The 14,274-nt window shown below is 39.7% G+C and overlaps 1 protein-coding gene across 1 annotated transcript in view; it reads left to right on the top strand.

Annotated features, from left to right (window-relative positions):
- KIFBP (kinesin family binding protein) overlaps positions 1 to 10,851 on the top strand; it is a 36,590-nt gene extending 25,739 nt beyond the window's left edge. The window contains exons 5-7 of the mRNA XM_080823058.1: positions 1,053 to 1,137; positions 5,233 to 5,348; positions 9,410 to 10,851. Of these exons, the coding sequence (XP_080679184.1) occupies positions 1,053 to 1,137; positions 5,233 to 5,348; positions 9,410 to 10,285 (1,077 nt within the window). The 3' untranslated portion in view covers positions 10,286 to 10,851. The remainder of the gene's footprint in view (positions 1 to 1,052; positions 1,138 to 5,232; positions 5,349 to 9,409) is intronic.
- Positions 10,852 to 14,274: the final 3,423 nt, after the last annotated feature.

Below are 14,274 nucleotides of genomic sequence, written 5' to 3'. Positions count from 1 at the left end.
TGTGGCGGTGGCTGCTTGCAGGCAACAAAGCCGAATAAAACTGAAAGATAATGATGGGTAAGGGATTGTAGGGGGACAGTTAAAGCTTCTTTATGTAAACTGTAACTTTCTTTGGGCTTCTGAGGTTTAACACCAACATTCTGATCTGTAGATGTTGCTGGGCTAATACTGTACACAGTACCCAGCTAGTCTCGAGGTGGCTTCTGAATTTGCTGTCATGGAGAGATACATTTAGTGCTGAGATTTTGAAGTCATAGCCAACCATGAAAAATCTTCTCAACGACATGAGGTATTATTAATATGAACTAGACATTTAACTAACGAGGGTGGCTTCCAACTAAAAGTTGGACTTTAACTTTGTATCTCTGCTGGGTTGGTCCTATGACTTATGTGATAAATGCAAAGTGTTTGCGAGAACTTTGCCATCCCCAAACTTGAATTAGGAAGTCTTCGAGTGTGTTGGTAAAGCAGTTCCATAAAGTTCATCTGTGAAAATCTGTTAGCTTCAAAAGTTGATGGGAATCCTCATTCATGATATGTAAATTCCCCAAATTCCAGAAGACAGGAATCTCTTCCTATCTATATTTACCCTTTTTGCCTTTGAAGTAGGATATAGAGAGAGATCTCTGAAAATTAAATCTTCAAGTCCTTGGACAGGGGACACATTTATCCCAGATGGCATTTTGGCTATGTGGACTGAACCTAAAGGACTATGGGAAGCGCTCTCAGTCTAGGATGATAGCCGTTCTTGAAGCATCCTGAGTGATAACCTGAAGAGAGCTAACTTTCAGTTCAGTCAGCAATTGTCTCTCAACCAGTTTGGATTATTATGAAGAGTTTGGGGGGATTGTCATTTTAATCTGTGAGGTAGCTTTTTAACTAGAGAATACGTGTCATATACCTTCTTAATGTTCAGCAACCATACAGGGTCTCCTTAGTGGTTTTTACCCAATTTTATAGCTTTTCTCATACTAGAAGTCTTTATGTAAAAGTGTTGACTGCACATAAGGCTGGGTGATGATTGCACTTACTCTTGTTTATTTCCTCAACAGCTATGTTTTATGGAGGCCAGGCACTGTTTATCTGCTGCTAATGTCATTTTTGGTCAAACTGGAAAGATCTCAACAACAGAAGACAGTAAGTTCGTATGTGCATGTTTTATTACACAGCTTTTAGAAAACATTTTCAAATCCTTTTAAATTTTAGAAAATTCATGAACAGAACAAGGAACTACCATAGCCCTTTTCAATTCACCAACTTTTAATAATTGCCTCATTTGCAATCACGTTTTATTGTTCTTCAGGAGCATTTGAGAGAAGATTGTGAACGCTAGACTCCTTTACCCCTTTAGTACTTCAGTGCATATTTACCAAGAATATTTTCTTACATAAACAGAACAGGAAATGTAACATTGATACAATTCTTTATCTATAATGCATATTTCTGTTTCATTAATTATTCCCATAATGTCTTTTCTATACTCGAGTATCCAGTTCATGATTTCCTACTGCATTTACTTGTCACATCTCTTTACTGTCCTTTAATTTTAATCTGGGACAGTTCCCCAGCCATTCTTTCTCTTTCACCACATAGACATTTTTGAAAAATACAAGCCAGTTATTAAGTTAGATTTCCATCAATTGGTGTTAGATGTTTCCTTAAGCTAAGAATCAGATGACACATTTTTGGTTGGAATACTGCATAATTGATGTGTCCAAATGTCTAGTTTTTAATTACTGTGTTTTATTTGGTTTTAAAAATCACAGTTAACATGTATATTTGAGAAAATCATGACCACAGTGAGGTATAATCTCATTCTCATGGCTTTTATGAAAAAGACAAGAAATAACAAGTGTTGGTGAGGATGTGAAGAAAAGGGAACCCTCGTGCACTGTTGGTGAGAATGTAAATTCTCTCACTGTGGAAAACAGTATGGAGGTTCCCCAAAAATTAAAAATAGAAATAACATATAGTTCAGTAATTCCACTTTTGGGTATTTGCCCAGAGAAAAAGAAAACACTAAACCGAAAGATATATGCATCCCCATGTTCATTGCAGCATTATTTACAGTCACCAAGATATGAAAACAACTTAAGTGCCCATTGCTGGATGAGTAGATAAAGAAAATATGGTGTATATGTACAATGGATTATTATGCAGGAAAAAAGGAGAAAAAGAGAAATCTTTTTTAAGGGAGGTATAAACTTGCAGTTATAATTAAGTTGTGGGATGTACAGCATGGTGATTGTAGTAAATACTGTATTGCTAAGATAACTTGCTAAGAGGGTATATCTTTAAAGTTCGTTGCAAGAAAAATTGAACTGCGTGTGGTCATAAATATTAACTAGACTTCCTGTGATGATTATTTTGTAATGTATACAAATATCAACTCATTATGTTGTTACGTGGTCGGGTTAGGGGTCACTATCCCCTGTGTAGTTAAAAATCCATGTATAAATTTTGACTCCCTAAAACTTAATTACCAAGAGCTTACTGTGGACCAGATGCCTTACCATAACAAACAATGCATATTTTGTATGTTATATGTATTAATACTCTATCCTTACAATGAAATAAGCCAGATAAAAGAAAATGTTGGGAAAACCACGAGGAAGAGAAAATACATTACAGTGCTGTACTGTAAAAAATTCATGTATAAGTGAACCTGTGCAGTTCAAACCCGTGTTGTTCAGGGTCAACTATAATGTCAGTTGTACCTCAATTTTAAAAAACAATTGGAGCTTTTTATTATTATCAAATCAGTAATATATCTACATACGTACATATCTACCTTTTACAAAGGTATCAACCCAATAACTTTTGCTTCCAAACCTTAAGGAGGTCAAGTACCCAGTTCCACCAGCTATTTCTGAAAGAGAAAAAAAAGAACTTCATATCTAAGTACAGGTTCCAAAGTAGAGTCCATTATTTGTAGATTCTATATTTGTGAGTTTACTTATTGCTACCGTTTACTTGTGACCCCAAACTTAGTACTCTAGGCACTTCTGTGGTCATTTGTTCAGAACAGCAAAGAAGTTGGGTCACCTGAGGTGCACGTTTCCAGCTGATGTCAAACAAGGCAACACTCGCCTTCTTGTTTCAGCTCCCATAGAGTGAATAAGTGTCCTTTTTGTGGTTTATTTAGTACCCTATTCTTCACATTTTTGTGTTTTTTGTTGGCAATTTCATTGTTTAAAATGGCCCCCGAGTGTAGCGCCGAAGTTCTGTCCAGTGTAAACAGGTGATGGCTGTGACGGGCCTTACAGAGAAATGACAGTGCTGGATGTGCTTCGTTCAGGCACAGGTTATAGTGCTGTTGGTCCCGAGTTCAGTGTTAATAAGCCAACAGTAGATACTAAATAAGGGATCATTAAATAGAAACACACACGAAATAAAGTTATGCATATTGATCAGTTTATGAAAATGTGACCAGAAGTTCATGGGAATAAAACCCTGTATTTTTCTGAGAGGCGATGTTTCAGCATTTGCTGATAATTCTGTGTTCACAGTGACTATAGAAAGAACATAACTATCACAGATAATGAGAATCAACTGTATGTTGTTTCTTTAGTTTTACTGTTGGATATAAAAACCACCTTTTGGGGGTACCGAGGTGGCTTAGTTGGTCAAGTGTCTGACTCTTGATTTCACCTGAGGTCATGATCTCAAGGTTATGGGATTGAGCCCCATGTTGAGCTCCCTGCTCAGTGGAGAGTCTGCTTGAGATTCTCTCCGCCCCCCACCCCCGCCGTTCCTCCCCCCTACACTTTCTGTCTCAAATAAACAGATAAATCTTAAGAAAGAATAACAAACCCACTTTTTCTGCTGAAACAAATGTTCATCTAAAGGAGACCATCAAACCCACCAGAGACTTGCTTCAGTGCCATGCTTCTGTGTTGTTTGGGAGGCTAGTGACTCGATTCTCTCCCTGTAGAGCTGGGCACTGTGACTGTTATACTTGGTGTTGGTGGTACACCCATGATGATGGAAAAGGTAGCCTACAGAGGAAGGTTTACATGGATTAATAGCAATACTTCATTAAATCTGATATGGTGATGGAAGGTGTTATTTCATGTTACTAAGGATTTTTTCTCGAATAGTGAAAACCAAAATAATTTAAATGATGAAAGTTATTTACTTATTTACATTGTCATTTTATTTATTTTTTAAGTACTCTCCATGCCCAGTGTGGAGACCAATGTGGGGCTTGAACTCACGACCTGGAGATCAAGACCTGAGCTGAGATCGAGAGTTGGATGCTTAACAGACTGAGCTACCCAGGTGCCCCAAATCATGCAGATTCTTAAAATAAATTTTTTTGCAAAAAGGAATGCCCTCCACAGGTGTAACTTAAGTATTTTGGTAAAACTGGATATGGGACTTGTATTACAAAATGAAATAATTGGGCCTTCACTAAACTGTCTCCATCATTCTGAATGTTAGTTTGGGGGAAGTTTTGCACCCAGGACTAACTTTTAATTCACGAGAACTCCATTTCAATTTGAATTTCACTGAATTGGAATTTTTGACAAATTGGTTAATAGTTATGCTAACTTTCACCTTGTTTGACATATTTCTCTTCTTTTCTTGAGAGAGAGACCATGTGTGCGTGCACAAACTTAGGGGAGGGGCAGAGGCAGAGAGAAAGAATGTTTCTCTTTTAGATTTTATTTATTTATTTGGAGAGAGAGAGAATGAGCGAGAGGGAGAGGTAGAGAGAATCTGAATCAGACTCCACGCAGAGCCTGATGTCAGGCTTGATCCCACAACCTCAAGATCATGACCTGACTTTGTGTAGATTTGTTTCTTATAGAAGAAGTGGAAACAACAGAATTAGAAGAATGGTTATATTACAAGAATGGTTATATAACCCAGGGAACATCTATTTAATTGTATGTAATGCTATACTTAAAAAACGTTAAAGAGTTGATAATGATACGGGTGAAGTGTTAGTGGTAGAATATGTAAAAGAAAAACCTATATTCAAAATTGAATATACATTGTGACCTTAGTTTTTACTGACAACACACAAGAAAAAAACTAGAAAGAAATCTACAAAAGTAATAACATGAGTGTCTCTGGGTGGTTGGAATTTTGGGTGGGTTTTTCCCCCCACTGCTTCGGTGAGAATCTGTTACTCTTAAATTCAGGAAAAAGTGCTTTAAGAAGAATGTAGTATACAATGAAAATTGTGATGGTGACCATTTAATAAATAACGTTCTGTGATTTTAGCTACTGAAGCTGAAGGAGATGTGCCAGAGCTTTACCATCAAAGAAAAGGAGAGATAGCACGATGCTGGATCAAATATTGTTTGACTCTCCTGCAGAATGCCCAGCTTTCCATGCAGGTAATGTAGTCAGAAGTTGCCTTTTTTTCCTTAAATAAGCAGGAAGGAAGTAAAAGCTTATAATGGTAGTTATGTTCGTTGGGCTCACTGCATGTTTATTATGCACGGCGTGCAGAATGCTCTCAAGTAGTTCTTGCTCTCCCATCTGCCTTTTAGAATCTTACTTGTTTAAGGTCTATCCCAAATACCACTTCTTCCTTAAAGACTTTGCTTTGGATAGACTCTAAATTCCTGGAGAGGTAGGGGCTGCATCATATTCATATTATATCATTATCACCAGGCACAGTAGATTCTCAATATATTAATTGTTCAGTGTGTAATTCTTCATAGCCTAGATGTGCCATTTCCCTTCTTTAAACACCATAAAACTTTTCCTTGCCCACCCTAAATTGCTTAGATTTTGCTTTGTATTATCTCTTCATATTCTTTTTTTTTTTTTAAGATTTTATTTATTTATTTGACAGAGATCACAAGTAGGCAGAGAGGCAGGCAGAGAGAGAGAGGAGGAAGCAGAGCAGAGAGCCCAAGGCGGGGCTCGATCCCAGAACACTGGGATCATGACCTGAGCTGAAGGCAGAGGCTTTAACCCACTGAGCCACCCAGGCGCCCCATCTCTTCATATTCTTATTCTTATCTTTTTCCTTTACGTCTTTTTAGATGATAAGCAACCTAATCTTTATATACTTTGTACAGTACATATACTTATATTTATTTTATAAAAATCTGTATCTGGAAATAGCCCTGCCAGTTTATAGTAGTTGTATGTTTATGGCATTTTACTTAATCTGTCTTTGTTTCAATTTTCTCACAAAGGAGGTGGAGTTGATAACAGTACTTAATCTAATAATGTTGTTATCAGAGTTAAATTAACATATATATGCTAATCAATACTGAATCCTACTTTCTTTTTTTTTTAATAAAGATTTTATTCATTTATTTGACAGACACAGATCACAAGTAGGCAGAGAGGCAGGCAGAGAGAGAGAGAGGAGGAAGCAGGCTCCCTGCTAAGCAGAGAGCCCGATGAGGGGCTTGATCCCAGGACTCTGCGATCATGACCTGAGCTGAAGGCAGAGGCTTTAACCCACTGAACCACCCAGGCGCCCCTGGATCCTACTTTCTAACCACTAAGGAGGAAAGTAAATCATTTGGATGCAGTATACTAAACATAGATACATAGAAAACTTTCCTGGAGGAGTTAGGCTTTTTTTTTTTTTTTTTTTTTTTTGGGGGGGCATGCATTAAAATACCATAATTTTTACTAGTGATAATATAGAACTTATGAAACTACTAAACAAAAGAAAACCAAACAAACCACAAAACCCCGGAAGCATACATCGTGCAAGGATGAGAGCATTTTAGAGGTAGAGGGTAAAGGTGAAGCATATTTGGGAAAGAAAGGAAATAGGAGAGCTAGATAGTTTTATGTCTAGAGAAGCTGGAGCTAGGAAAAGCCATCAACTTGCTTCTGCTCAGAAAGCAGCCAGGAAAGCATGTAAATAAGCAAACAGCCGGGGAGCAAGTAAGTAAATAAGATTTGGGAGACTTAGGGCCTGCATTTGAAGTAATTGTGCCAAGCAAAATAGACTGTCATTTAACTCCTACCCATCACTTACTTGATGTTTTCCAGACTGGGCACCAGAACTTACCACCTGATTGCTTGAAACTACTTTACATAGTCGCCTGCTCTGAAATGACACAGATTCTTCTTAATCTGACTTTGCTACTTTAACTTCCTCCTTTGATTATCTGTTCACCTGAAAAACTTTCTTCAACTCAAGTTTAAGACCTACACAAATGTACTTAGGCCAGCTTTGTGCTGGTCGTTGTCCAAGGAGGAAGAAGAGTAGACTTGAGGTTAGAAGTGCACCTTGGGTCAGTTCCACAAAGGAGAGACACCATACCAGAGGACATGTAAGGGGAAGTAGCATGTGAAGGATGCTCTGGGAATGAGTCAGAATTAGCTGGACTGGAGAAACGGAAGTCCAGCATTCCCGCGAGCGGAAGCAGCACAGGGAGCGTAGTATTAGTTGGGGTGGACAAAGGCCTGTGAGGCTGGGCAGAGTGGGAGGGCACGTGAGCTAAGACAGAGTCAGAAGGGGGCTGGCATAAGCAGGGCCTTTGAGGAGTGGAGGCTTGAAGGGTTTTGGAACAGTCGCTTGGGGGGCGAATTGAGGGGAAGTACCAGGAGAGGAGGGAGATTAGGGAGAAGAGCACTGTGACAGTCCAGGTGGGAGGTGAAGGGAGCTTGTCTGGGTGCTGTCAAGACATGGAAGAGGAAAGAATGGATTCCAGAGCTATTCGGGAAGCAAATATAAAGGACTTGGCGGCAGACTGAAAGTGTGGGGTAAAGGGGAGCAGGGAGGGACAGCTCAAGGATGATTTCCAGGCTGTTGGCTGTCCAGATAGATGGAGGCTTCTTCACTCAGACAGTACTAGGGTAGGCAGCAGTGGAAGAAGAACAGGAGTTCTGCTGCGGACATCCTGCGGATGAGGGGCCTTTGGGTGTTCTGACAGGAGAGGTCTGTGGGGGGCTTTGGCTACGGAGCTGCAACTCGCAAAGAGGTGTGGGCTGTAGCTGTAGGACTGTGAGGCATCCTCACGTGGGTAATGGTTGCGGCTGTGGGTGCGCACAGAGTCACCTGGAGGGCAGTGCTGTCCAGTAGAAATCGAATACTAGCCATGTATGTAATTTTCAGTTTTCTAATGGCCACATTAGAAAAGGAGGAAGGGTGAATTAACTTTATACCTTTTATACCCAGATTATATTTTAAAAATTGTCATTAACATTAAATTAAAGAGATTTAAAATTATTTTTGAAGTAAGTCTTAGAATTGGGTATATCATGTGGATACAGCCCACATTTCAGTTTGAACTTGCCACATTTCCAGTGCCCAGGAGTCATCCACATGTGGCCACTGGCTATTGTTTTGAACAGTGCAGATCAAGAGACAATGTTGAGTGACAGGAAGAAAAGGGTTGGGGGTGGAGCATAGAGGGATCTGATGTTCAGTTTTATTGGCCAGGAAGAGGAAGATGAGTTTAGTATTTTTTTTTTTTTTAAGATTTATTTGAGAGAGAAAGAGAGTGGTGGAAGTATGAGTGGGAGGAGGGCAAAAAGGGAGGGAGAGAGAGAATCTCAAACAGATTCTGTGCTGAGCGAGGAGCCTACCACAGGGCTTGATCCTAGGACCCATGAGATCATGACCTCAGCTGAAACCAAGAGCAGGACACTTGACTGACTGAACCACGCAGACACCCTGAGCTTAATCTCTCTCTCTTTTAAGATTTTATTTATTTGAGAGAGAATGAGAGAAAGCATGTACGCACAAGCAGGGGGAGCAGCAGGCAGAGTGAGAGGAAAAAGCAGGCTCCCTACTGAGCAAGGAGTCAGATGCGGGGTTTGATCCCAGACCCTGGGATAATGACCCCAGCTGAAGGCAGACACTTAACCAGTTGAGCCAGCAAGGTGCTCTGCTTAGTCTATTTTTTAAACCGTTTTACCTTTTTTTTTTTCCCTGTCCTGAGAGGTAGGAGGAGATATCTTTGACAGTAGATTTAACTGTGTGTCTTCACTTGAGTGTCTTTGAGACCTAGGACATTTCTCTGTATTTCTCTAAATAACTTCTAGCATAGACATCATATCATTAATCTTAATGGCATCTCGGTGCAGTATTTTTAGGATATAGATTACAGTCGCATTCTAATATTAAAATACTAATATTGCATGTGTATAATGTTTCACAGTCTCTAAGTTTCTTTCATACGTATTTATCTTACCTGAAAAGAGAAACTGTAAATGAGTTTTAGCTCCCTGAAGAGGAAAGTCATCTATAAGCAGCTTATTTGATTTAAATATCTTTCTCTTGTTCTTATACTTTTAATACAATTGAAATATAATTAGAAGAAAGGAGTTTTAAAAGATGTGTAAGATTATGGTACCTCCATAAACCCAGCTGAGAAAGAGGGCTTACTTTTCTTTCCTCTTTAGTTTGCCATAATATTATTTGACAGCAAGAGATCAGTGTGCTGTCTCACCATAATGTATTTTTTTCTTTCAGGACAACATAGGAGAGCTTGATCTTGATAAACAATCTGAACTTAGAGCTTTAAGGAAAAAAGAATTAGATGAGGAAGAAAGGGTGAGGAAGAAAGCTGTACAGTTTGGAACCGGTGAGCTGTGTGACGCCATCTCCGCGGTGGAAGAGAAAGTGAGCTATCTGAGACCTTTAGATTTTGAAGAAGCCAGAGAACTTTTCTTACTGGGTCAGCACTATGTCTTTGAGGCAAAAGAGTTCTTTCAGATTGATGGTTATGTCACTGACCATATCGAAGTGGTCCAAGACCACAGTGCTCTGTTTAAGGTGCTTGCCTTCTTTGAAACCGATATGGAGAGACGGTGCAAGATGCATAAACGGAGAATAGCCATGCTAGAGCCCCTCATTGTGGACCTGAATCCACAGTATTACCTTTTGGTCAACAGGCAGATTCAGTTTGAGATTGCACATGCGTACTATGACATGATGGATTTGAAGGTTGCCATTGCCGACAAGCTGAGGGACCCCGATTCACACATTGTAAAAAAAATAAATAATCTCAATAAGTCAGCGTTGAAGTACTACCAGCTCTTCCTAGACTCCCTGAGAGACCCAAATAAAGTCTTTCCTGAGCACATAGGGGAAGATGTTCTTCGCCCTGCTATGTTAGCTAAGTTTCGAGTTGCCCGTCTCTATGGCAAAATCATCACTGCAGATCCCAAGAAAGAGCTAGAAAATTTGGCAACATCGTTGGAACATTACAAATTTATTGTTGATTACTGTGAAAAGCACCCTGAGGCTGCCCAGGAAATAGAAGTTGAGTTAGAACTTAGTAAAGAGATGGTGAGTCTTCTTCCAACAAAAATGGAGAGATTTAGAACCAAGATGGCCTTGACTTAATAATCCTTGTTTTTAATGAAAGTGCAATATTAAAGAGAGATTTCCCCTTAGTCAAACAAACCCCATTCCATTGTGGTGTTTACCTTTCTAGCCAGATGAGTGCTGTTTGAACTTGACATAACAGACCAATTGTCTTTGCTAGGACCTTAATCAACATAAAGATAATTTATACCTAATTATGTAAATTGCATTGTTAAGGTGCCATGTGATTGGTATGTTAGATTGCTTGTTTCCTATTTAAGTAGAAACCTTTCCTGCCTCAGTTTCTAAAGGTAGGTTCTTTGTTGGCTAGTACTTGATAGATTTGTTAAGAGGAACAACTCCAGAGTTACATACCTGGTAGATAAGCCTGTTAATTAAAAAGTAACTTCTTGTACTTATTCTTCCCAAAATACTTACTTTCCTAATTCCCAGAGAAATCGTTCCTTTTCTGAAAACATCAAAAAACTAAGTTATGTTGTTGTAAAGTACTGTAAAGTAGTTTATCTCATTTATAGAGGAAAAGGCCTTGTTGGAAATAAAATAAATTGACTTGTTTCACTAATAAAAGCTTCCATTTACTCTTTTGTTTTCTTGTAAGAATTCTTTTTTTTTTTTTTTTTTTTTTTTTTTTGGCACTTCGAGTGTATTGCTCTACTTGAAGCCAGAGAAGAATATTTCTTGGGCCTCATCTTACAGTTAGAAAACATTAAAACCTCATTCCAAACCAGCACAGATAGTCTCTGTGCTGGAAAAATCTACTGGCTGAGTTTCTTACAAGAGCATTTTGGTGTATTTATAAACCTTGAAGCACTTTTGAAAAAGAATTTGTACTTCAAAATGACATTGTTAATATACATTAGTCATTTCAAGAAATGAAGAATTGAAATGGAGTCCCTATGAAGCACAAAAATCAAGATCAGTTCTAAGGTTTGATGCAGAGAATCGCTCTATCTGTTGGCTTGCCTATTAATTTGCTTCGGAAAGCCTAGGACTCAGTCGACTATATGTGTGATAAACACCCTGCTTTTCCTCTGACATCAATTTTTCAGGAAAATAAAATCAGCATAATAGCCATGTATAACTCACTCCATATTTAATATTGATTGTTAGGTGTTGGCTGTGGGTCAGGTACTGTTCTCACTGCTGTAAGCATAGAGGATACCGTGATGAACAAGATCAACCAAGGTCCTGCCGTCACGGAGCAACTGAACCAACGAGCAGAGTGATGTCAGGTCAGGAGTGCTGTTAAGGAAGGAACCAGAGTGATATGGTAAACATTTAATAGGAAGGGGTGCCTGATTTAGCTACGGTCTTCTGGAGTGGCCTCTGAAAATGTAGAAGGTGACATTCAGAACTAAACGGGGGGAAAATGTGGTCAAGATTCTGTGGTGGTCTATTCTGGAGCGTGCTGGGCGCTCAGGCTGGAAGAAGTTGAGGAAGCCATTTGGCTTTAGGGGATAGGAAAGGCCGGTATGGCTGCAGCAGATGAGGATTGTGGAATGGGGTCGGTCAGGCATGGACAGAGTCCAGACGGAGAAGGTTTTGTAGAGGAGGAGAAGGAGTTTGCATTTTATTCTAGGTACAGTGGGAAACCTTTGTAGAATTTTAAAAGGAGAGTGGCATGATCTGATTGGCATTTTTAAGAAACCACTCTGGCTCCAAGGGAGAGAGTAGATTGGAAGGGAAGGGGCAGGCACAGGGCTGGGGGGAAGGTAATAGGGAGACAAGCTGGTTCCATTAAGATTAACCTGAGTGGTTTGGACTAGAGTGATAGAGGAGGGATGGAGAGGAGTGGATAAATTCCGTATGTGCTTTGCAAACAGAATGACAGGACATGTTAAAGGATTAAATGGAAGGCATGAGGGCACCTGGGTGACTCAGTGGGTTAAGCCTCTGCCTTCAGCTCAGGTCATGATCTCAGGGTCCTGGGATCGAGTCCCGCATCGGGCTCTCTGCTGGGCAGGGAGCCTGCTTCCTCCTCTCTTTCTCTGCCTGCCTCTCTGCCTACTTGTGTTCTCTCTCTGTCAAATAAATAAATAAAATCTTTAAAAAAAATAATAAATGGAAGACATGAGCAGAAGAGAAGAATCAGGAACCGTGTTAAGTTGGGCTGTGCAGGAGAAATGTGTTGCTATGAAGGAATGAGGGGTTAGAGTTAAGAGTTCTGTTTAGGATGTTAAGATGCTTGAGATGAAATGATGGCTAATAAATCCACTAATCTGACTTTAAAAGGAAAGTGAAGGCGCTCGAGATGGGAGGGATTGTTCTTGGGACAGTGATAATGACTGCATCTCAGCTACTCTCATTTCTTCAGCTGTCTTTTGAAAACTGATTCTAGAACAAATCCCCTTGTTATAAGCCTTTCTTGATAGAGTGTTCTGCTACCAACTGACTCAGTTTCATAACTGCATTTATCTAGTCATTCACTATTCCTTTAACAACTGCTGAGCTCCTTCTGTGTGCTAATCATTGTTTTAATCTCTGAGAAGATGGTCTGTGAGACACAGCCTGGTGAGCCTTGAGCACTTTTTTCCTCCCAACTGTGTTATTCAACTTGAGTTCAAACGATAATATTCAGGTATCACGGGCACTGGTCTTGAAACCAGTCTTTATCCTTAGAATTGTCCACATACTCTGCTGTTTATCGTTTGCTGTCTGTGGTGACTGTTCATATTTTAAGACTGTGTCTTTGGTTATCAGCAGAGCAGCTGACCGGCTGTCTCGCAGTGCTGCGAGTCCTGTTTGCATACCTGACTCTACAGATGGCTTTTCCTGAGCCTGGCTTTCCAGAGACAGCTGTCCTCCAGCACTGCGTTGCTTCTCTAAATTAGTAGTTCTCAAACTTTGTGGTCTCAAGACCCCTTTGCACTTAAAATTATTGAGGATGCCAAAGGCTTTTGTTTATGTGTAGTATAACTTTCTGTATTTGTCCCACTGAAAATTCAAGTTAAGAAGATGTTAGCAGTTTATGTTAAAATGGCAATTAAACCCATTGGATTTAAACAAACTTTTATGAAAATTAAAGTTTTTTCCCCCCAAAAAGTGGCATATTTTATATTTTCGCAAATACCTTTTTAATTCCAGTGTCCTTAACATAGTGTTACATTCATTTCAGGTGTACAGTACAGTGATTCAGCAGTTCTGTGTATTGGCCAGTGCTCATCGGGATGAGCGTGCTCTAAATCCCCTTCACCTTTTTCACGCCTCCATACACCTGCCCTCTGGCAGCCGTGTTTGTTCACTAGTCTTAAGGGTCTGTTTCTTGGTTTCTCTTTAATTTGTTTGAGTGCTTTGTTTCTTACATTCCACATATGAATGAAATCATAGGGCACCTGTCCTCTGACCAACTTACTCTACTCAGCATTATACTCTCCAGATCCATCCATACTCTTGCAAGTTGCAAAACTTCACCCGTTTTTTTTTTTTTTTTAAGATTTTAAAAATTATTTTTAGGTAATCTCCACACCTAGTGTGGGGCTCAAACTCACAACTACGAGATCAAGAGTTGCACGCTTCACTGACCAGTCAGGCTCCCCCGACGTCACCCTTTTTAATGGTTGAGTAGTATTCCATTCATTCTCTCTTTCTCTCTCTCTCTCTCTCTCTTTCTCTTTCTCTGTCACATCTTGCTCATTCATCAACCGATGGACACTTGGGCCACTTCCTCCCATGGCTATTGTCGACAGTGCTGCAGTAAACATACAGGGGTGTAAATTTTCAAATTCTTTGGGTAAATACCCAGCAGTGGAATAAGTGGCTCATACAATAATTCTAGTTTTTTGAGGAACATCCATACACTTTTCCTCAGTGGCTGCACCAGTTTGCATTCCCAACAATGCGACAGGGTTCCTTCTCCACATCCTTGCCAACAATTGTTTCTTCAGTTTCTGAGTTGTAGCCATTCTGACAGCTGTGAGGTGATGTCTCACTGTGGTTTCAATTTGCATCTCCGAGAAGGCGAGCGATGCTGAGCATGGAAACAGGTTTGTTTAAATGCTGTTCTTACT

Source organism: Martes martes, assembly GCF_963455335.1.
Source record: "Martes martes genome assembly, chromosome: 14".
NCBI lineage: Eukaryota > Metazoa > Chordata > Mammalia > Carnivora > Mustelidae > Martes > Martes martes.
This window is presented reverse-complemented; position numbering and strand designations above follow the sequence as displayed.